The sequence below is a fragment of the Mastomys coucha genome, unplaced genomic scaffold, assembly GCF_008632895.1.
Source record: "Mastomys coucha isolate ucsf_1 unplaced genomic scaffold, UCSF_Mcou_1 pScaffold22, whole genome shotgun sequence".
Lineage (NCBI taxonomy): Eukaryota > Metazoa > Chordata > Mammalia > Rodentia > Muridae > Mastomys > Mastomys coucha.
The window spans coordinates 201,157,421-201,180,614 of record NW_022196905.1 but is presented as its reverse complement, the minus strand read 5'-3'; the positions used below and the strand labels follow the sequence as shown (position 1 = coordinate 201,180,614).

At 41.8% G+C, this 23,194-nt stretch overlaps 1 protein-coding gene and 1 long non-coding RNA gene across 7 annotated transcripts in view; one reads left to right on the top strand and one right to left on the bottom strand.

Annotated features, from left to right (window-relative positions):
- Window positions 1–23,194, top strand: part of Palld (palladin, cytoskeletal associated protein) — a 393,911-nt gene that overhangs the window by 151,055 nt on the left and 219,662 nt on the right. For all 5 annotated transcript variants that reach the window (XM_031339914.1, XM_031339915.1, XM_031339917.1 and 2 more), the window contains one exon: window positions 22,667–22,845. In XM_031339914.1, coding sequence (XP_031195774.1) covers window positions 22,667–22,845 — 179 coding nt within the window. The remainder of the gene's footprint in view (window positions 1–22,666; window positions 22,846–23,194) is intronic.
- The window catches only part of LOC116069356, a 166,549-nt gene that overhangs the window by 95,945 nt on the left and 47,410 nt on the right, over window positions 1–23,194 (bottom strand). Inside the window, exon 6 of one of the 2 annotated variants that reach the window (XR_004109994.1) lies at window positions 416–475. The exons of the other annotated variant lie outside the window; for it this stretch is intronic. This is a non-coding gene — a long non-coding RNA (uncharacterized LOC116069356). Of the gene's footprint in view, window positions 1–415; window positions 476–23,194 lie in introns of those variants that run through there. 2 annotated transcript variants of the gene reach the window in all.

The following is a 23,194-nucleotide window of genomic DNA, read 5'->3' as shown; positions in this document are numbered from 1 at the left end:
TGCTAACCACAGTGGAAGAATTTGCTTTTCGGGTGGAATTCCTATCCAGATTGCATTGTCTGACTTGAGGATAATATACAGGAAGCAATAAGGGTTTCTTTCTTTCTTTTGGTTTTGCTATTAAGCTACAGAGAACTTGCCTCTCTTAACTGGCCTAACAGTGTTAACAGTTATTGTAGCCAACTCACCAAGATGACCTGCTCTAAGGTCTTTCTGCTGTTTAGTATAATGTGAGGAGCACAGTAGGTCCTGTGTGACTTCCCTTGTTATTACGAGCACACACAGACACCAAGTCACACATCAAGATACCCAATGTGTCCTGACAACGCACTCTGAAATGTTACCCGCTGGAAAAGCAAAAGTCTCCTTTGCCAGTGAACCCTGTCAGGAGAACAGGCCCCAGAACGCTACCTGAAGCATCAGAGATCTCCCACTGTTGAGGTCCCATGAGCAGCTCTCAGGAGTCCAGCAAAACCTTGGAAGAAGAAGCACAGATTTTTCTCTTGATGACTTTTCTCTCCTCCAATGTTGGTTAACCTGTATGCCAGTGCTATGACAGGGTGCTTCCTCACACTTAATTCCTTCTTTGTTTACTAATCCTGCAATAGAAGTACTTATCATCCCCTTTTCCTGGTTAAGGACTGAAGCTAAGGGAAGCAGAACATCTAACTTTCCCAAGCTCATATAGGAGGAAATAACAGAACTAGTGTCTCAACCTAGACTTGCCTGATGCCAGAGCCTTTGCTTCCTGGGTGTCATTCTCTCAAAACCATTTAGTGTCTCCAGAGAGGGCAGTAGTTTCCCAATAGTCCCATAGACTTCAAATATCAGGCAAGTGCTCTTTAAACACTATTATCTTTTGAAGTATTTGTGGAGCACTGACTTTGTCCCAAGGGTTTACAAGGGTTATAGACTTGAATCCTGCAGTCAGTAAGTTCACTGGCAACTTGGTGCCCTTACCAATATTTCAGCATTGCCCCCATGGCCCAAAGGCCTCACTTGGTTTCTATCTGACTATGGTAAGTGAACAGGGCCAAAAAGCCATGTGGCCATTGTAAGTAAAAAAGGACACAGAAATGGAAACCCGAAACACGTGGAGTCCATTGCTCTTGATAGCACAGTTTACTGCTTTGGCTTCCAGACTTGTTTGTTTCTTTTTAAAAAAAAAAAAAAAAAAAATCTACATAGTTTCTTTCAATAAAGTGGAGTGCCATCTGGTTTGCATGCGCATGAGAAGTAGATTCCCTTTCTACTTTGAAATGTCAACATCAAAATTACTTAACCTTTCAGACCCTCAATATCCCCATCTAGAAAATGAGGTGGCAATAGTCTACATCCAAGTGTTATCACAAAGACTGGGTAGGCTAGCACCTACTGTCCTAGCACCTACTATACACTATGGTGTATAGCATAGCACTTAGCCTGAATAACTAGCTTCACCTTTCAAATGGTAGTTGTGTTCCTCTCACTCAGCCATTTGCTCTTCATACACAGATATGAGGATGGATCCGTGACTCAAGTCATGCACCCTCAATTATCACCTTTAGGGAGACACTATTGTCTCGTGGGCAAGAACTGTCTCTTAGACTCTACCAGTAGGTAGAGTCATCTGTTCGCCACCCTGTGCGACCTCATGTTATCACTGGATTTCCTTGGCTCTCTTCTTTAAAATGTTTGTAAATAATCCTTCTTTCTTAGATCTTGGGGAGGGTTGGATTCACTCACATCCACATACTTTGAAAATGGGTGACACAGAGTAAGCCCTTGGTAGACAGTAGATGCTGTCGTTAGTCTTGTTATTGTGGTGGTGGTGTTCTCTGTGATCTTAGCGGCTCCCTAAAATAATTGAATATGGTTAGCTGTGCCAACAGGGCACTTGTGGGAAGCTGAGGGCTGACCCCATTAGCACCATTCACTCACCAGCCCGGGCAAGGGGCGGTAATGAGGATTATTGAAGTAACATATGGAAAATGCTTTTAGTTAGCTCCTGGGAGAGGGAAACAGCAATAAATAAATACACGGAATTATTAAAAGCTAGGAGACGGCCTCACAGGGATGTTGAGCCTTGTGTGTTATTTGCTGTTTTAAGAAGAAATGGGCAAGAAGCCAACTTTATCCCCAGGTGACAAAGTGGTCTACTGGCTGCTGTTCAAGGGACGGCAACGTGTTGCCTCACCTCACCAGATGTAGGCCCTCCAGTTTCCACTTGTGTGCAGGTCAGCTCAGTTGCCCACAGAGAAGGGCCCAGAGCTCCCATTGGTTACCGTGTCTGCCCACCCGGCCCCCCTTTCATCTCAACCCCAAGATTCTCCTTTGAGTAGCACCATCCAAGGTAGGGGTTAAGCATTCTAAGTCAGAACCCACCAAGTAGAATATTGGCAGTGAAGCCCCTTGGGTGCCTGTGTATATGACCTAGAGGTCTTCAGCAAGCACAGCAGGATTCCAGCGTTAGACTGGGACAAGCCCCAGGCTTCCTTGCCAAGCCTTGACAAGCGTGTGGAGTGCGCTGAGCTCTGTAATTTTGGAGCTAACAGTCCCTATTTACAACTTTGCCACCCACCCCTGAAGCATTCCTCTCTCCAAAATGAATCTACACACTACAATGAAATAGACTTAAGTAGTCTCCAGGTATCGCTTGTGAAGTTGGTAGGCAGGACACATCCAGGAATGAATGCAGATGTGGCACGCTGCCAGCACAGGCTTGTGGCCTCCGGCTTCCCCATATCAGTGGCATCAAATTACATTGCATGGCTCCAAGCGATAATTATAGGAACAGCCTTTTTCTCCCAGCCTTGAAATAAATAGCACCTCAACCCAGAAGTCTTGTGGTATGAAGTGTTAGGAGATAAGCATGATAGCTCTCTAAGTCTTATCGCCAAGAATTAGCGCGTCACGACACAGAACCTTTCTGTTTTTCGGGTGAGAATGCAGTTTTTAAAATATTGATTGCTTCTCCAAATCCTGATTCCAGCCCTCAAAACTACCAACAACTTTAAGGCACGTATTTTGGTAGTACCTAAAGCCAGTGCTTTTGCGTAGGCGTCGTGAAACCATAGACAAGTTAAGTTCTTGAAACCAAAACTTAACCAAAACCATTTGGGAAGGAAAAAAACCAAAAACAAAATTGAAAATCCATCAATCCAAAGATAGTATTATCTCTCCTCCGAATTCTAACAGTCTCAAAGGTACTGTATTAATCATTAAAGATGTATAAATATTAGAATTAAAATATTTTCTCTTAACATTTTATAAGGATCAAGCTAGTTTAAATCATTAAAAGATCTGTCTGATTGTATTTAATCAAAATACAAAATGCATAAGAAACGGTGACTCATTTCTCATAGTCCAATGTATTTTTCTTATTCATATAGCTTTTGTAAAAGAGATCAGGATTAATTATTTAAAAAAATTTTAAAGAAAATTATTAAAAAAAAAACATTTACAGAAAATGGTTTTTCTGAGACTGCTGGGAATCAGTCTACATGTAACATGATCTCTTGTTCGGAGGATGACAGGTACCATGCCCTCAGAAATATGACTGTCCTAGACAGGTTTTTATTTAGGCCCTTTCTTGTTAACCATTTGATTACAGTGCATGCCTCAAGGGAGACAACTCTTGGAGGGGTAACACAATTAGATTGATAGAGTGTAGGCCTGGCATGCGCAAAGCACTGTCTTAACACTGGAGACAGTGGTGCACACCTGTAATCTCAGCACTCAGGAGGTGGAGAAGAAGGATGAGATAGCCTTTAACTATGTCTGAGGCCAGCCTGGGCTACATGAGACCCTGTCTCCAAAAAGGGGGGGGGGGGAGACAGAGAGAGAGAGAGAGAGAGAGGGAGAGAGAGAGAGAGAGAGAGGATAGAGGTAGGAAGAAAGGATAGAAAAAGAAAATAGGGATGTACATGCATTTGCTCTGAAAAACTGATAGCCTTTTCCTATCTATTGATATTAATCTATTAACCTATGAATCTATGCTGTAGACCAAGGCCACATCATTGACTGCCTTCTCTTATCAACTCACTGAAGTAGCTCCCTGTGGCCACTGGAACAACTGCATAAGCTCTTTTCCTCAGTCATTCCTGCTCTCTAGGGCTCCCTAGATTGTTCTCACAAAGGAGGAAGCCAAGCGGCTCCCAGTAGCTGCCACGGAGCTGTTCATCAGAGCTGTTCATCATGACATAGCAAGTTTAGCATTTACATTTCCCCATATGCATTAGAAACAGCTGTCTTACTACTTAGACTGAAAAAATTAGAAATCTGTGCTCTAAAGGAGGGTCATTTTCACAAATGAACCTTTTCGGTGTAGAGAAAGACCGGGACGTCTATACTCTCAGAGGTGAAAGTGCTTTGGGTCTTTGCAAGTACATTAATATGAGGGAATGCCCTTAGAAAAGAAAACACAGAAACTATTTGCCTGGAGGGAAGAGGCTGGCCAGTTATTAATCAGTCTGAGTAGGGAAATCTTTTTTGCAGGTAGGTAATGTTGTTTACTGTTGAATCTGTTATAAATATAGTTCAGTACCAAGCATCTGCCTTCAGGATATCTCCATGCATATTCATGAGTATCCTGTCATACGCTGCTGCTGGTATCTTTATTTTTTATAGAGTTATGGTGAAGAAAATTAGTATTGCCCTGTTAAAATGAGCTCACCGAATTCCACGACTCCCTAACCCTGACACCTCTGTGCTCTGGCCTGCGGTTTGCGTTCCTCAAGGTCGTGTGAGAGAGGAACTAGAAAGTGGCTTGTTGGTGTGGTTGCTGAGTGTTTACACAGCATAACTAGCTTCTCCCCGTGTCAAGCAAGATTGGTAAGGTTCCAGGCTGCCAGGAGGATGGAGGTGAGATTCCTCTGTGCTCTCTGAGAGCTTTTGGGTTGAAAGGCTTCCTGTTCCTGGGACACTGACTTCATACAGAGTCAAGCACACTTGCCAAAGTTTTTGCTTAGTTATTAAGGACACAAGAGAATGCTACTCTAACGTGTCACATTCTACATGGCCTTGTTTGTAATATGGTGTGGTATCTTGCACCTATTCTGCAGCAGGATTAAAAAAAAGAACTCTTTGCATCAGTTGTATATGAAATTGTGCGTGTGTGGGGTGGGGGGGTAATATGCCGCAGTATTGTTTTCTGCAGAGTCCAGTGTAATTCTTACTATTACCATGTGATCAGAAAGCATGCAATACCTTTTGTGGCAATGTGAAGCTTTGTGGGGAGAATGAAATATTACAAATATATTAATACACCATTCCATGTAATAATGCAGAAAATCAGTGCTTTTATGCCTCCAAAGTCAGAGACGTACCTTCTGAATATGTTTTCTACACCTCTTCCGTTTGCTATTGTAAAAGTAGTAGCATGGCTGCATAAAATTTATCAAGCTCACATCAGATTATAAGAATCCATTACCTCCTTTGATCCCCATTATCCTAGGACAGGAGAACAGACAAACGTGGATTTGAGAGACCACAGTGGGGCTGGGGAGGATCTGTGACGAAAGTACCTGCTTTGCAAGCGTGGGGATCTGAGTTTGAATCCCCAGAACTCACACAAAGCTGGGTGCAGTAGTGCCTGTCTCCAGTCCTAGTGCTCGGACATCGAGATGGGGCAAGTGCACACTCACTCACACTCACACACACACACACACACACACACACACACACACACACACTCAGGAAGATAATGCACATATACAAACTTACAAAAAACAACTTTAAAACAAGATCACAAGAATATAATTGGTCTAACAAGTGTGTTTCTTGGGCAGTGAAAAGGCTCAGCCTGTTAAAGTGTTTGCTGATAAACTGAGCTCAATCCCTGGAACCCACCTGATGCAAGAATCTCTCTCTCTCTCTCTCTCTCTCTCTCTCTCTCTCTCTCTCTCTCTCTCTCTCTCTCTCTCTCTCTCTCTCTCTGTCTCTCTCTCCCTCTCTCTCTCTCTTTCCTTCCCTCCCCCTCCCCTCCCCCTTCTCCTCTCCCTCTCCTTCTCCCTCTCTCTCTCCCTTTTCCTTTTCCTCCATCCTTCTCTCCCTTCCTTCCTCCCTCTCTCTCTCTCTCCCTCTCTCTCTTTCCCTCCCTTCCCCTCCCCTCCCCCTCCTCCTCTCCTTCTCCTTCTCCCTCCCTCTCTCCCTTTTCCTTTTCCTCCCTCCTTCTCTCCCTCACTTCCTCCCTCTCTCTCTCTCTCTCCCCCTCTCTCCGTATGTTTATAAAGTTAAAATTATTGTTTGTCTTTTGTGTCTTTGCATCTTGTGAGTATCAAAACCTTACTTCCTAGAAATGAAACTGGAAGATCAAATGTCACACATTCTTAGAGTTGCTGTATTCTTTTATGAGGAGCATACACAGACCCTAAATCCATGTTAGCCAACAGCAATTTTCAAGGAATCTGAGCACATGCTTTAAATGTGCTTTTTTTCCTGGTGTAGGGTCACTCAGTTCCCCAACAGAAACCTATGCCCACCTCTGGCCACCACCTACAGTAGAAACAGATGTACTACAATATTACAAAGTCCAATGATTTATCTTTATTGCCTTCTTTACAGAAAGGAGCACTGAATATTCTGAGTAGCTCTTTGTGCTTTGCTTTTTAAAAATGATGACATTTATTCGTTTGTTGGGAGTGGGTTCGTGTATACTGGCCAGAGCACAGGTGTGGAAGTCAGAGCCCTGAATACAGAAGTTGGGTCTCTCCTACTCTGTGAGTTCCAGAGATTAAACCCAGGTCCTCGGACTTGGCAGTAGGCATCTTTACAAGCTGAGCCATCATCCTACTACCTCCCTACAATTTTCATCTCTTTTATTACATATAGCCTGTATGTTCTGATGATACTAGTGTACTTACAAGTGGCTTTCCAATCATTAAACATATGACCCAAATTTTGAAAAACCACTATGCACAGGGGTGGGGAAGGCCTTTGGCGGATCATGATTTAACTTAGCTAATTGCATTTGGGAGATTGATGCAAAATGCAAAGGGTTCAGAATGAAGTCAATCTGCTGACTTAGGAATGATTCTATAGTGACAGTTATACGAATCGCTGAAAAGTTATTGTGCAGGGATCAATAAACCCCTTCAAGAGCTGTGCAAGAAGGCTCTTCCATCACCTCCTCCACACACCAGCTACAATTACATTATTAGGCTCCAGCGTGTTGGGCAGACTCATTTCTTCAGCTTTTAACATTGCAGTAAATGACCTGGCAACAGATTTAACGTTTTCTTTGTAATGCTCAATGCTAACTCTTTAGTCACTGGCCAGAACAATTTCTAATCCCACCAGAATTTTAGAGGTATTAAGGGCTTTGGCTCTGATTCACTCAGAAAACATAATGATGTTTCCTAGGAAGAAGGGGGAGGGAGGAAGCACTGCCACTCTCTTTGGTGACTTCAGTCCAGTTAGAGCAGTGGGAGGTCAAGCTAGGTGTTACACTTCACCCTGGCATCTCAGTGCCACAAAGGTGCAAGCAGTGGCTTTTCAGGCCAACCCAGCCTACAAAAAGTACTCACTTCGCCTCTTCTTCAGAAGAATTTGCAATCGATTCCTGCAAGCTGGCCTTTGACCTCCACAAGAGCTCCAACACACATGAAACAAGTTGGGGGCCGGAGAAACAGCTCAGCAGTTAAGGGCACTGGTTGCTCTGCTCTAGAGGTCCTCAGTTCAATTCCCAGCAATGACATGGGGACTTACAAGCATCTCTAATGGGATTTGATGGGCCCTCTTCTGGTATGCAGGCAAACATGCAGACAAAGCACTCAGGAACATCAAACACACAAATAATTAAACAAATGTAAAATAACAAAACAAACGATAGTAACAAAGAAGACCAGGGATATGGTGACTAAGGCACAGGAGACAGGAACATCCCTGATGCTTCCAGCTAAACTATAAACCTAGCCTACCTAATTGGTGAGTGCTGGGCTAATGAGAGACATGTTCTCAAAAGCAAAACTAAGCAAAACAAACAAACAAACAAATAAATAAATAAATAAAAGGCTCCTAAGAACCAACACCCAGAGTTATCCTATGGCCTGCACAAATAGGTACACACACTTCTGCACACACATGCACCCTCCCACAGGCACTCAAAAGCTCACACCAACCCGCGGTCGCTTATTATGAGCACTTTCCCAGTGGTTTGCCTTCAGTCTTCTTGACTTTTTAGCACTGAGACTAGATGGTGCCTGGGATCGGCAGGTAGAGGCGAATAAGGTGCACATGCTGTCTCTGGAAGTAAGGGTCAGGCAGCTTCCCATACACACTGTACCAAGTTTCCTCTCTAGAGATAAAGCACATTTATATCTCAGACATATTTACGAGTGACAGTCCTACTGTCTTTGGTTGATGTATATGAGAAGCATATTAGGGGGGAAATCTAAAAGATAGCAGCAGAAGGGTAAAGGGCAGAATAGAAAGCTATCAAAACACAGGCACAAAATAAGAAAAAAATAACTCTCAAGAATTATTCTCTAGTCTAACAACAACCCTTTAAGAGTTTCTCTAGTACATAGGTGTGCCATTGGAAACTTCAGTCACACCTCACTGGATTTGAACTTAGCATGGGATTTCCTAACAGAAGCATTTGTAAAAGTTAGAGGCTCAGGATCCATGAAATGAAGTTAAATAGGGTCCCCAGGAACAGGAGTGGACAGGCAGTTGCTATTAAAAATGATTAAATGCAGAAACCTTGTTATTGGAGGAGAGTCTAGATGTCAGATGTTAATGTCTGAATTTATGTATTAGTTTTCTTTTTATTACAAACTATGAAGTCATTTTTAAAGATATATTTTCACAACATAATCTGTTTACAAAAAAGGAAATAATGCTGTGTGTGTGTGTGTGTGGGTGTGTGTGTGTGTGTGTGTGTGTTGAATGTAAGCTTCATTCAACAACCAATATATCTCCAATAAACACTTCTCATTAAAAGGCCCCTAGGAATCTGCTGCACTTATCTTAAGTAAGGATAATGTGTGGGGTACGTCACAATTAAGAGGGCTGTGATATTTCTTAGCATCTAGCACACAAAGACTTTAGATGCTTCCTACCCATCTCATGTCTCAGCGGTCAACCATCTACTAAATGATAAGGTACAGTCCTGGTTGGCATAGTTTCTCAGTCAACTATCCTGAGATCTAGAACGCTGACTACAATATTCCTGCCAGTTACCTCCCATCTTCAATTCTCCAGTGACAAGAGAACTCAGAGTACATCCCGAACCATTCCATCTTTGGACATGTGGAATAATTTTAGCTATTAAAAATCAGAGGTATTTTCTAGATCAATGGTTCTTAACCTGTGGCTCTCAACCCCTTTGGCCGGTGGGGTTGAACAACCTTTTCACAGGGGTCACCTAAGACAATCAGAAAACACAGATATTTTATTACAATTCATAATAGTGACAAAAATAATTTTATGGTTGGGGGGGATTGTCATCGCCATACCATGAGGAACTGTGTTAAAGGATCTCAGCATTTGAAAAGTTGAGAACCACTGCTCTAGATCTTTCAAAATCGGCCTAACAGTTTTAAAAATTAATGTAATTATGTCTTTTGTAAGTGTATGAGTGTAAGCTCTCAGGTGCCATAGAATGTTGTAGAGGTCTAGAGGACACTTGCAGGAATCAGTCCTCTCCCTTCCTTTGTCCCTCCCTCTTCTTTCTGCCACTGTGCCAAGTAAGCACAGTTCCTCTGGCCTCTTCTCCTGTCCCTACATCCCATCCTGCCTCAGGAGTGCTAGGATTACAGGCTCAGCCACAACATCCACCTGTGGGTTCCAGGGTTCTGACCAGCAATTTTAACTCCTGGTTAACTAGACAGACAATGGACCAATGGAACATACAAAGCCTTAGGGACACAAGGGTCATGTTTGGCCAAAGAAATTAAGCGAAGCCATATAAGTGAGACAGCAGTTACTGGTAGCATGCTACCTTCCACTTTCATCTAGTATGAAGTAAGATGCTTTTAAATTTTCCCTACCACAGAGCTCATCAAAATGATAAGATCATAAGAAAGGGCTCTAATCATGCACACAGACTTGAGACACCAAGGAGAGATGCAGCAGAAGCAAAGACCAGAGATGTTCTACTTTACATGTAAGCTAGCCTCCTCAGGCCAGTTCTAAGTACCAACATTGTGTGGCTAGAATCAGGGGGATCAGCTTTTGCCATGCACCTGAGAATCTGTTAAGAACTTGCTTTAAGGATTGTGTTAGATGTTTAATTTAGGTAGTTGTATATATAGATGTGCGGTTTGCATGTGAGTGTATGCTCGAGAGTGTGTGTGTGTGTGTGTGTGTGTGTGTGTGTGTGTGTATGAATGTTGCTGCATATATTTTGTGGAGTCCTTTGCTGCAGAGCAAGCATATGCAGATGTTATTATCAGTAACATTTTAAAATACCCAGACACATCTATGTTATTTGCTATGGTACAGGAATGTTATAGTTTCTTTCAACAAATGGATAACATATGCTAAAGCCTTTTTCCCCAACTCCACACTCCTCCCTCAGTAACACATAGTACTCAAAGATGCTTTTGCTGTATGGTGAGGGGTCACGTGTATGTTTTTTTTTAATTATTAACATTTATTTACTCACTTATTTTTTACCTTTTGCCAAATTTATATTATTTCTAATACCACATTTTACACATTGTATATTGTGATATCACTAAACCTCTAGGACACACAGCGTGGAAGCACTCTGTGATGCTACACTTCCACATAAAGGAAGGAGTTCTAAGTATTATCACAAAGGGAATACTTTCACCATAACATAATAAAAACATCTTTTTTTTCCCCCAAAGACAAAATTTTAACTCTGTAAGTCAAAATACAAATTCTCACACTTAAAAAAAAAATCTGACCAAGTAGAATGAAATATCAGCCTGATACAATTTGTCCGGAACAACCACCTGAAAGGGAAATGCCATTTTATTCGTTATTCAAATGCCCAGCTACACTGACCTATAATTAATCCCGACTTCCTGTTCTTCCATGCATACCTGAGGCTCCTCCCTGCTCGGGCAGTAACTACGCCCGGGAGATCTGAAGACACGTCCTGGGAGGCAGCTTTCTGGGAAACCACCACACTTGTCTACAAATTTGAAAGTATGTACTTGATCCAAATGGTGGGATGAAGAGAGAGATTTAGGGAATGATCTGAGTGACCGATGTGGCTAGAGTCAGGGAGCAGCTTTTGCCAGGTGTCTGGGAATCTGTTAGGAACTCACTTCAAGGACTGTGTAACATGTTTAATCTAGGTAGTTGTGTATGTAGGCATGTAGTGTGTGTGTGTGTGTGTGTGTGTGTGTGTGAATGTTACTGCACACATTTTATGAAGCTGTTTACTATCCTGGCAAAGAGTTACTGCAGGGCCATGAATATTGTCTGATAGCAATAAAACTCCTTCCACCCCTAATGTTCCCTCTTGAGTTGAAAGCATGCTCTCCTCAGTAGTTACTTCATTTGATATAGCTCTCCTTGGAAAGCTAACTTCTCTACATATGGACTTGTGGAAGGAACATAAAGTAAAGAACACAGGGAAGACAGAGGAGATGAGGTGGCTTGGAAAGACGTTAGCTGTGAAAAAGCCTTCCCTTGAAAAGAAAACAGTCTCTTACGCAGTTTCTGACTGCAGGGCTGGTTTAACTATGCATAGTCAGCTCGGCTTAGGGGTTTGCTTTGTGGTTCTGGAGATATCTAACTGGCCACTCTAGAATGATGTTAGACTAGTGGAGAACCAGCAAGCTCTGAGGGAAGGCCAGGAACTCTCCCAGCCTCTGATAGGACAGCCACCAATCAGAGCAGCTGAAGCCAATCTCCTCGGCCCTTTCCTCAGCTGACAGCTTCCTTCCACCAACTACTGCAGCTCACTTGGTAGAGTGAAAGATAGGAAGAAAGACCTCTTGAATGGCAAAGGAGTCACCTACCTTTCTCTCTCTCTCTCTCTCTCTCTCTCTCTCTCTTTCTTTTTTAGAAAGCAGTGTGAATGTCCTTTGCTTCTTGGCCTTTGTTGCCATCCTGTTCCTCCCTTTGCCTCTAGTCAAGAGCAGCTAGCAGCAGCATCCTTAAAGCAAGACACCAAACCAGAGGAATTTCAGGTGAAACCTCCTTAACTTTGCTTGTGGAGAAAGATGCTCTCCCACAGAGGAAGGAAGCCTCGCTCAATGCTGTTGCTTGTCATGAGGAATAGACATACGGCTAGGCTTTCTGAGAGTCCAGACATGACCTGCAGTTTGCATCCTGCAGTTTCAGAGTTGAAGACACCAAGAATAGCCAACGTCCCTTTTCCAGTTTTGGCTTCAGGCCCTTTAGGGTTTCATAAGTCTGAGGTAATCGGTGTAGTTGGGTGGACAAGTTCCAAGAGCATACATGATTGACAGCAAGTGTCTAATAAAACATCTCCCCATTTTATCCCCTTTGGAATGTCATCCAAGTTACAATAGCTAATAAGTACCTGCCATAGCTCTAGCAACAAAACAGCTGAATGTGCACCTCTAGCTGTTTTTATGCGTGCGATGTCTCGTTCCCAGGCTTTGCAATCCATTCCTCCCCCCCCTCCCCCCGCTCTGAGGCCTTGGAAGCATTGAGTACAAATTTTCACAGTGTAGCTTTGAAGTACGACTTGTTGGTTCATGCTGACTTATTTGTGTGCTTGTGTAGAGAAGAAGTGAGAATGAACTGATTTTTAAACTAACAGGTGTAACTCGAAAAGTCTGTAATTTGAATGACGTGTGTGTGTGTGTGTGTGTGTGTGTGTGTGTGTGTGTGTGTGTATGTGTGTGGTGGGGAGGTGAGAACCTTACCCATCCCCCACCACACCCTTATATTTAACATTTACACCAAGTACTAAATGCCACGATCACAGAGTGAGGTTAAATCTTAGTGATAATTTAGTTCAGCTTTTTTTCCCCCCCAGAATTCATCCCACACTACTCTGGTCCTCCTTTCTCATGACTCTCAAAAAGCACATGTTCCATAGTCAACTGTGATTGAGTCAAATGCTCACTCCAAGCCCTAGGAAGGCCTGTAGTGGAGAGAGATGTTTAGTTTTGTTGAATTCAGTGTTTTGTAAATGTCTCTGGCTACAGAACTTTCCAGTGCTATACTGGTCAACCTGTAGCAGTCCTAGTTTTCTGGGACCCATTGGAGGAAACACTCGTCCAGTCCATCTCAGATTTCACAATGCAGTAAACTCAGATCACAGTGACCTTAGAGCTGCACAAGCTGGGCAGAGTAAGACCTACTAACGTCCATACTAGGTCCTATCTACTACACCACTGGTGTGGAGAGTGCTAGGAGCAATCTAGGATTTTAACAGCTCGGGCAGCATAATATTTCAGTATAGATTTAACTTGAGTATTTTTATAGTTGTTTTGTAAGCAAAACAATGAAACAACTCTGTGCTTGTAGTGTGTCCTCCCAAAACCATCATTCATGGTCAAAACAAAATAAAATCCCTTTTAGAGTTTAATTGGAGTTGGTCCAGTCCCCCCTTTTTTGTTTGTTTTGTTTGTTTGTTTTTAATTTTGTTTTTATTTTTTCCCTCTAAAGAGATAAAGTGAATGCTGAGAAAAGAGTTGTTAGCCATGAGCTTTGGTTTAGGTTCATAATGTATTGTATCTGATTTCCCTGGGCTTTGGATTTCAAAACGCCGGTTCGTTTATTGGTCCTTTTGGACAGTTAGGTTAAAGTACATCTGTTGTCCACCTAGATTTAGCTATTGCCCTTCAAGCTAAGCAGTCACTAAATTATAGCCATAGTAAATTTAAACAAGAACTCCTTTCAGTTCATCCAGCCCATAAATCCACATGACAGAATAAACATGGTACATCTTGTGGTTAATATGAGCGAGCACATGTGAAAAATTAAGAAATCTTTGGTGACAAGACAAAAATTACTCCATAAAAATTAATTGGTGTTTAACTGAGGACATAGAAATCACAGCGCTTACAGATGGCGATGGGCTGACGAACAGTGAGATCAGACATAAACAAAGCTCACGCTAGACCCCACTTGGCCTTTGGTTTTGAGGGTCTCCGGTTTATGACAGAGTCCTACTATCCCTTAAGGAGAACAGGTCATCTGGATCTTTCTGAGTTCCTCATCTCCTTTCATTTTCATCAGAATGGTGTTAAAGAAGTGGTTGCTATGTTTTTCTTCAGACATGGACTTGAAGGAAGCATGTGTTCTTGGGGAGAGGGTGCAGCTCAGCGCTCAACTTGCTCCCTGAGCTTCTCATTGGCACACCTTTGAAGACAAATCATCCCAGGAACCAATGAAAGTAGTGAAAAAAGAAACTAAATAAATTAATAGAAATCAAGAGGCATCTTTTCAGCATAATAATACCTTACCATGAACACAAAGAAAGTGACTTAGACAAAAACATAAAAAATCTCTACTGTCTTCAAAAGTTTTTATTCAGTTCAGGAACATTTTCCTGTTTTCATTAGCTGCTTTCTTTGATTTACCCCATTGCTTAGCAGCATTAGAGCACATTAGTCATGATTTACTAGTGAAGCTTTTTGCCTTTTATAAAATCAGATTTGTTTCATTTTAAAAGCCACGTGTTTAAAATGTGGCATGCAAAAACATTTCCGTGATGTGTAGTTGTGGTTCCATAAAATATAAATGGTCAGAAGAGACGGCTGCTCATAAAATCTATATTTCTTGCTAAATGGTAGCAGTGGAATGGAATTGCCAGTCAACGCATAGCCAAGTGATGCTGTATGTGACTTTAAAACATAAACCATGAGGATATTACAACTGGAAAAATCTATGTTATGCTTTGTTGGTGTGTTTGCTGCTTCCTCTTATTTTATCAGTTGGATTTATTCTCATAAAAGTCAACATTTATACTTCTGTCATGGAGAATCCGAGTGCTCTGAGCATTTACAGACAGATACCCTGCAACCACGGGCTTTTCCACCCAAGCCCCAGTTTCTGAATAACAACTCAGGGTCGTATACATTTATTAATAAATGTCTAGGCCTTATGCTAGGCTTGTTCTCTGACTAGCTTATAACTCAATTATCCTATAACTTATAGGATATCTTATAACTTATAGGAGCTTATAACTCAGTTATTTATACTATTCTATGCCTGCCACACAGCTGGTTACTGTTCTTCAGTTTCATACATCCAACTTCCTCTGAGTTCACATGGCAAAAATTCCCATGCCTGACTATTCCCAGAGTTCCTCCCGCCCCGCCTCACCTCGCCCCGCCCCGCCAACCACTCCCCATCTCCCTCTCTCCCTCTCCCTCTTCCTCTCTCCCTCCCCCTCTCCCCCTCTCCCTCTCCCTGTCTCCCTCTCCCTCTCCCTGTCTCCCTCTCCCTCTCCCTCCACGTCTCCTTCTCCCTCTCCCTCTCCTTCTACCTTTCCTTCTACCTCTCCCTTTCCTTCTCCCTCTCTCTCTCTGCCTTATGTCTTCTAATCCTGCCTCAGCTTATTGGCCATCAGGTTTTTATTGGCCGGTGGTGCTTCTACACAGTACACAAGAGATTAGCCCTATATACCCCTGCTCCAGCATAACACTCTTGAGCCTTTCTGCCCATTGACAGTGCAAGAGGAAGACCATTCAGGGAGATAAATGGTTAAATTTTCCTCTACCAACCAAGAATGGAAAGGCTGGGCAGTTCTGAGGGGCACACTTTGCTCAGAAGTATCTGCAGTCCCCTAGCTTTATTCCTTCTTCGAGCCTGTCTGACCTCTGAGCATGCCCAGGCTGCAGACAGACACTCTTGAATTCACAGCAGGGCAGGATTCCCCTCAACCTCACTTTGAAGTACAGAGAGCAAGGAATGAAATAGAGAACCACTTGATGTAAAAATTCTTAGATTTCAATCCGAGCACTTCTTGCTGCTGACATCATATGAACCTGGGATGCTTGGCATCATCAGACTTTTAAGTTAGAGTTTGTAGGAGGTCCTTGGCACTGTGGGACATTGTCCAACAAAAAAAAGGAATATATACATTAAAAACTTCACTCAAAACCTACCCCAGAATAATATAAATACACTTTCCCAGAAAGCTTTAAATATTTCAGTTCTTTTCTCACCTATGTTCTATATGTGAGACCAAAAGGAGAAAACTGACTCTGGCCACATTATCATCTCCACAGTGATCAAAGCCTTCTATCCAAAGCAAGTTTCTAAATATGTAAATATGAATCTATAACCATCTTTTAGAAAGATTTTTGAAGGAGCCCATGCTTCCTTACAACCTAGAAGGAACCTGAGCCCCTTAGATGCAGCTCCTCAGACCTCTAGCTGGCCTTCCTCCTCCATTAGCTTGTAGGCAGGTTAGTAGACACCTGTGTTCCCAGGCACTCCTCAATGGGAGCTCAAGTACCGAGAGCCCCTTGGTGATCGAATAAATAACTGAATGAATAAATGAATGAACAAATATGGCTATAGAACCTAACCCTATACATTTTGTTTCCAATTAATGCAAAGTGATTATCACACCCTGTTTATGGCCTTGAAGTCTGATGGCACTGGGATTAGTTCTCTGTCCACACCCTTCCTTCTATTGTGGGGGGATTTAGCACACATACTAATTCTTCAAGGTTGGCTTCTCCAGTTTCCCTTGATGCCCTATTGTGCAGGGACTACCTGGGTGCTTGCAGCTGCACCAGAGATTAGAAAGTGGGAATCAGGAAATTTTGTTAGAACATGTTTATATCCAGAGCTGAGAACTTGACGAAAGATGGAGATCAGAGCATGGAGGGAAATGGAATGGGGGGATTATCTAGATTTGATTGTCTGTGATCCTTGTTTGCATTACTGTAGATAAATAAGAGTGGCTTGTATCTAAAAATATAATGGCAATGACTTCATAAGGTTGCTGTGAGACTGATGTAAGTTCTTAAATGCAATGAGTTCTCATATGTAGCCAGGTTTTACATGCAAAGCATGCAATGTATATAGATATTCAACATATTAATTTTCCCCCTGAATCTGGCTATATTTCTTTTAAGTATTATCATTTAAAAGCTACTGTGTCACCTCTTCACTGCAACTACAAGATTGCACTTGTATGGTTTAATTTTTTTTTTTTATTTAAAACATTTTCAAGGTGTGGCCAAGCATATTGGCAACACCTGTAACACCAAAAACAAGAAGCCTGAGGCAAGAGGATCACAAGTTCAAGGGCACCCTGAGCTACACATCAAAACTGTGTCTCAAAAACAGAGTAGATGGTTCTCTGGGTAAAACTGCCTTGATATACAAGCACGGGGACCTGAGTTTGGATCCGTGCACTTATGGATCTGTCACAGCAGCGTGCATCTGTAACACCAACGCTATGGCGATGGAGACAGGTAGGTAGATCTACAAAGCTCATTGGCCAGCCAGTCTAGCCAATCAGTGTGCTACAGATTCAGTGAGAGATCCTGTCTCAAAAATTAGAGCGCCATAGAGAAGCCATCCAGCCTACAGAAGCATGTATGCATCTGCACACAGACGAGTACACAGAGGAACACATACACTGCATATTCAAATTCAGAAGACAAAAAAGTGGAGTTTTAACCCAATAGACTCTTTGTTAGGCATACTACATGCTTTCTGCTAGGTTCCCTTTCAACCAATGGACTTTGACTTTCAAGATTCAGCGGAAAAGGAGGCTGTGTTTTCTAGAAAGAGACCAAGCTTCTGATGGCAATCATGTGTCACTTTAAGCTTTGACTTCATCTGCTTTGTAGTCTGCCCAAACAGCTTTGCTAAGGCTTGGGATCCCTTACATCATTCTGATTGATTAGTGATGTCTGTCACAGGAGGAGTGGGGCAATGTCATGGCCTTGGCCATGCTTTATGATGTAGTTTTACCAGGCCAACATGGGTTTTCTTAAACTCCTCTAACAATGAGAGTTTAATGTGGGAAAAAATTTAGGAGGTCAGCATTTGATCAACAGACCTGACTTTCAACTCCTCTCTAAATACTGAATGCGCTGAGTCCTTTGCCAGAAAGCTGTTAGAATTATGACTTCGCGCAAACTTAACTAAACAAACATGACTATAGCATACATCTCATCTAATGTGGGTTGTCAAGACGTCAAAATCAAAGGTTCTCTTAGCTTAGCAAAGAAAGTGATTTACATCTGCTACAAGCTAATGCAAAGAGTGGACGAGACTGATCTCATGTGCTCACTAACTAACTGCTTTAAGTTTAAGTTTATACTTGGGAAGTACACTTCAGTTTGACTTGGTCAGAGTGAATAAACTTCTTCATATAAACATTCTAAAAAAAACTCTATAATACTGATACAATTTAAACTATCTGTCCAGCCCTTTCATCTTCTATACACTTATTCCTTTATTGAATCTCCATCAATGGTCCAAGTTTTGAAATGTCAGCTATTGTTGAAGCTAACAGGCTGCGATCTTATTGCAATTAAAAGTTAGTTTATTGATGGGGAGGCTGAAGTAGGAGATCTCCCAGTTCAAGGCCAGCCAGGACAGCATAGTGGGACACTGTGGGAAATGAGCAAAGATCATTTATATTTACAGTTCACAAAAGGAGTAGATACAACCATTGTACAAGAAGAGCCGTCAGCCCGTGGGCCAAATAAGGGCAGGGAATCTGTGGATAGAAGCCCAGTACTAAAATTTCTATGGGAAGGATAGTAACAGAATTAGCCAACTGATGGTTGGCCCATTTGATGATTCAGTGGGTTCCTTAAGTACAGGGCTTGTCCCTACTTTTCCGTACCTGACTCAGGGACCATGAATGCAAATAAGCAGGTGGTCACTCAGAGTGATAACCCAATAGAGAATGTGGCAGGAGCTCTGGGTTGCCTGGGTTGCATGTAAAAAGCATGCTTGCAGGCAATTTAAGATCTTTAGGTATGGCTGACCCTAGGAAGGTCAGTCTCTCCATAGCCACAAGACCCCATATGCCAAAGAAGCAGCTACATGGAAAATAAAAGGTGTATTTAGTCCACTCTGCACACCACACTCTGGCTTCTTCTAGTGAAGCCAGTAAATATGTATAAAAGACCAAGTCAAAAAACAAGGAAGAAACTTATATTTGCTAGGAAAGGAAAACACAGGAAGAACTAATTTCAATATAACATGGACAGCTGAGTGGAAGGTCACACGTCCACAGTACCAGCACTTGGGGAGGAGAGGCAGGAAGATCATGAGTTCACAACCAACCTTGGGAGATATTACATTGACACAGTGAGTTGAGATCAGCCTGGTACAAAAGATCTTACCTCCTAAACACTTGTGCATGTATGTACATGTGTGCAGGCCTCTGTGTGTGTGTGTGTGTTGTCTGTGTGTGTCTGTGTGTGTTTGTGTATGTGTGTCTCTCTCTCTGTATATGTGTATTAAGTCCATTGTTGCAAAGAAAATACTTATCTTACCCTTTCTGGCATATGAAATGTATACTCTTTAAGGTATATTTTAGTTTTTATATATTAATGCTTGGAGGTTTTATTTTCTTTTAGTCATAAGCATATCTTTATTATACCTTAATTTGTCTATTAAAAATACAAGTTCTATGGAATTAATATCCTAGAAAAGCATCTCATAATGTATGCACATAGGATTTCAGTAGGTGCTTAATAAGAATCCCATGATCTATTAAGTTTTGCAACTGCTAGATCAGAAAGACTGTATTTTTCTGTAAGTCTTCCCAGAACATTTGATTAGGAAAGTGAATTGTAGCCCTCAAAGGCTGTGTATGGAGTAGTGTGTGACAGATATGCACCAACTCAGTGTTCCACATAGAGAACTGATAAAAAATTGCTATAAGTGAATTTTCTTTTGCAATAAAGAAGTAGTTCATATTCAAAAGATGTATAAGTATGGGGAGGGAAAGGAAATGAATCCAGTCATGACCTATGACCCTAGCACACTCAGAAGGCTAAGGGAGGAGGACCACTGTAAGTTCTAAGCCAGCCTGAACTATAGAGCGAGACCCTGTCTTAAAAAAGAATCAGAAAGAGAAAGCAAGGATGGGCATATAGAAGAATTTTAGAGGAAGGTAGAAATGTAATCAAAATATGTTATGGTGTGTATATGAAATTATCTCAATAAAACCCATTATTGCTAAGTAGGAAAGTAAGATATAAGTACATTAGACATTGAGCCATGCTAGAAAAAAAATAGCACAGAAATATAAAAACCTATTTGTAAGTAGGGCTAGAGAGATGGCTCAGCACCCAGGGGATCTGACATCCTCTTCTGGCTACTGTATGCATCAAGCATGAGTATGCTACACATACATAGATATAGACAAAACACCCATACATATAAAACAAACAAATCATTTTAAAAGTAGTAAGTGATCAATTGTCAAACAAGTGAAGTAAAAGTGAAAGTTTTTAAGTATCAATGGACAAGACAAAAGAGCTGTCAGTAAATAAAATAAATGAATAAGAGAGACCACAGATAAGATGCACAATGGCCTTGGAATGAAGACTTCTGAGTCATTGATAAGGGTTAGCCCAGGGCATATTAGATCTGGACTTCAGGGATCTGCAATGATGGAGTAGACATAGGATGAGAGTCAGGATTCTGTATGTCTAAGAACTCCAGGTGGTGCTGAGGCAGCTAACCCAAGGTCTACAGTTTGAGAAACCAAAAAGCAGGCACTGGAGAACTTTTCCTCCAAAGTGAGTTTCAGCGAGGGACAATGTATTTAAATTCCTTCCCTGTTTCTCCATCATAAAAACAAAAGCAGCCACAGGTGAAATATAAATGAATGAATGCGGTTATGCTTTAAAAAAAATCTTTATTGACTTCAATGTTTGAGGTTATTACAAATTTCAACATCACAAAATATTATTCTTCTCTTGATTTTCTCCCTCTCAGCCATTGAGAAGTATAACAAGCAGGATTTGCTGGCGACTATGTTAAAACAAGCTGCAGACTATGTATTTGCTGAGTTAGAGGGTGAGATCTGCACATACTCATGTATAGCTGTCAGAGACCTCCCATTGAGGTATATCCACCCAGGGACATCATCTTCTTCTTAAACCTCCCCATGCCTTTTCATGATGCATTTTCTCTTAAGAGTGTGTTTATATACTCTTCTTCCTGGAAGACAAAACTATCTACTGCCAGAACAGATGCACAAACTCCACATTTGTTTCAGCATTTACCAGACACAATTCTGTTCCTTTGTTTAGACAATATTCAATGGTTGTGTGGTCAGTGGAGTGTGTCCATTGAGCAAGCCTTTGGCTTGGCCTGGGAGGAGATATTTGTAATGAGGATTAATCCAAAGGATCAGATGAGAATTGCAAAAAAAGGGAAGGTGTGGGTAAAAAAGGTAGGAGAGTAACCCTTGAGGTGATGTAAAAGTGTAGAGAGTCCCAGGAAAATTTGGCAGAAACAGGAGTTTATCATAAAAAGAACGATAGAAAACAAAGCTAAGGTGAAGTCATTAGGAAGCCATCAATGACAGACCTGAAGTTTAAGGAGTGACAGGTGGAAGAAATTCAAGAGCTTTAGTCCGATGATGGACACAGAATTTATCATATTTCAGAGACGGGATCAACTAAGGCCGATATCACTGCTTAGTGCTGGTGGGTAGCAAGCTGGACTATGGCTGTGTGAAGAGAGAAGAAAGGGAATGAGACATGGCTTAAACCCGAATGGATCTCTAAGATTCTATGCAGACAAGAATAATCACACTGTACCCCAGAATCAAGAAAGACTACCCCTTTCTGCCACCATCCCCAAATGATATGAGAGCCACATTACATAAAATGATGCATGGTATTGACCAACTATGTTATTTCCATTAATTCCTAAAGTCATGGCTGATCTCTTTTAAGTATCTGCAAGTAATTTTTAATGTGGCTTTTGGGGTTAGGGCTCTGAGAATTAGCAAATGCCTTTGTTTCCCTAACTTTCTTTTCAAATGAAATATAGGTCATATAGCTGAATGGAAAAAAATAGACCCAGAATCTCTGGGATTCATAGTTGAAACTAGCACATTCCTCTGTATTTCTTTAAAAACACATCATACTAGCAGGTTTGAAGGGAAGGTTTGTTTTGTTTTGTTTTGTTTTGTTTTGTTTTGTTGTATATAAAAGCAGCTGCTGTTCAGTTGAGGAGCTAGGGAAATCAAAGGTCTGTGGGAGGGAACCTCACTCAATCTCTCCCACTGTTCGGGCAAAGAAAGCGCTGACTAGCAAGAATAAAGTCCCGCCCAGTTGCTCCCTCCAAGGCATCTGACCCTGTCTTGCCCAGTGGTCAGAGTCAATATTGCTGGTCAATAGAAGTTGCGTTAATGACCATGTTTCCTGAGCACCGAAGAAAGTTTGAGCATGAAATTTATATTTCTTTATGTGCTTCCTTACCTAAGAATAATGGGTAAAAATTACAGCGATCATGGGAGCCTTTCATTATGAAACATGCTATAAAGACATTTTGATGTTTTAGTCCCTTAATTTTGTAACCGAATGGTCTTTACAAGTTCAACGAGGTCGCTTAATTTAAGGTTACTAAAATGTGCACAACGCTTTGCAAAGAAATCCTTTGTGGGCGAAAGGATGTCTAGTCATTAATTTCACAGTCTAGGTTCAGTTTCCATGAGTAACACTGACACAGATCTTTTGTCAAGCAAGCATCTTCTAGCATAGTGGGAGCCTCGCTTAGCATTCAGCCTCTACCTGACCCATTCCTCTGTCACCCCTGTCCTCCACGTGTCCTGCAGATGGTTCTGTGAGGGGAAGGAGCTGTACAACAGTCCTGACATTCAGATCCACTGTGAGAGTGGGGAGCTGCATACCCTGGTCATTGCGGAGGCTTTTGAGGACGACACAGGTCGCTACACGTGTCTGGCTACAAACCCCAGCGGCTCAGACAGCACATCCGCAGAGGTGTTCATCGAAGGTAAGGAGGGTGGGGAGGGGGGAAGTGGGGATGGTCTTCTGGCTGTTTGCTTCAGGCATCCTTGCATCCTGTGTATACAATTTTCCAAAGCAAATGGCACTTTTGTCATGTGGGTTAAGCCTTATTTAGCCTAAAAGAAAACACCACCAACAATAACAACAAAACTTCTTGGAATCCCTTGCATTCTTCCTTCACAGTTCTGACAGTCAAGCATGCACCAACTGTGCCTAATGCCAACACTCTTTTTTTTTTTTTTAATTCTTTAATCTTTTTTTTTTTTTTTTACTGTCCAGTCATTATCTCCTTGCCAGTCTGCCCTCTGACTCTTCCTCATCCCATTCCTCTCCCC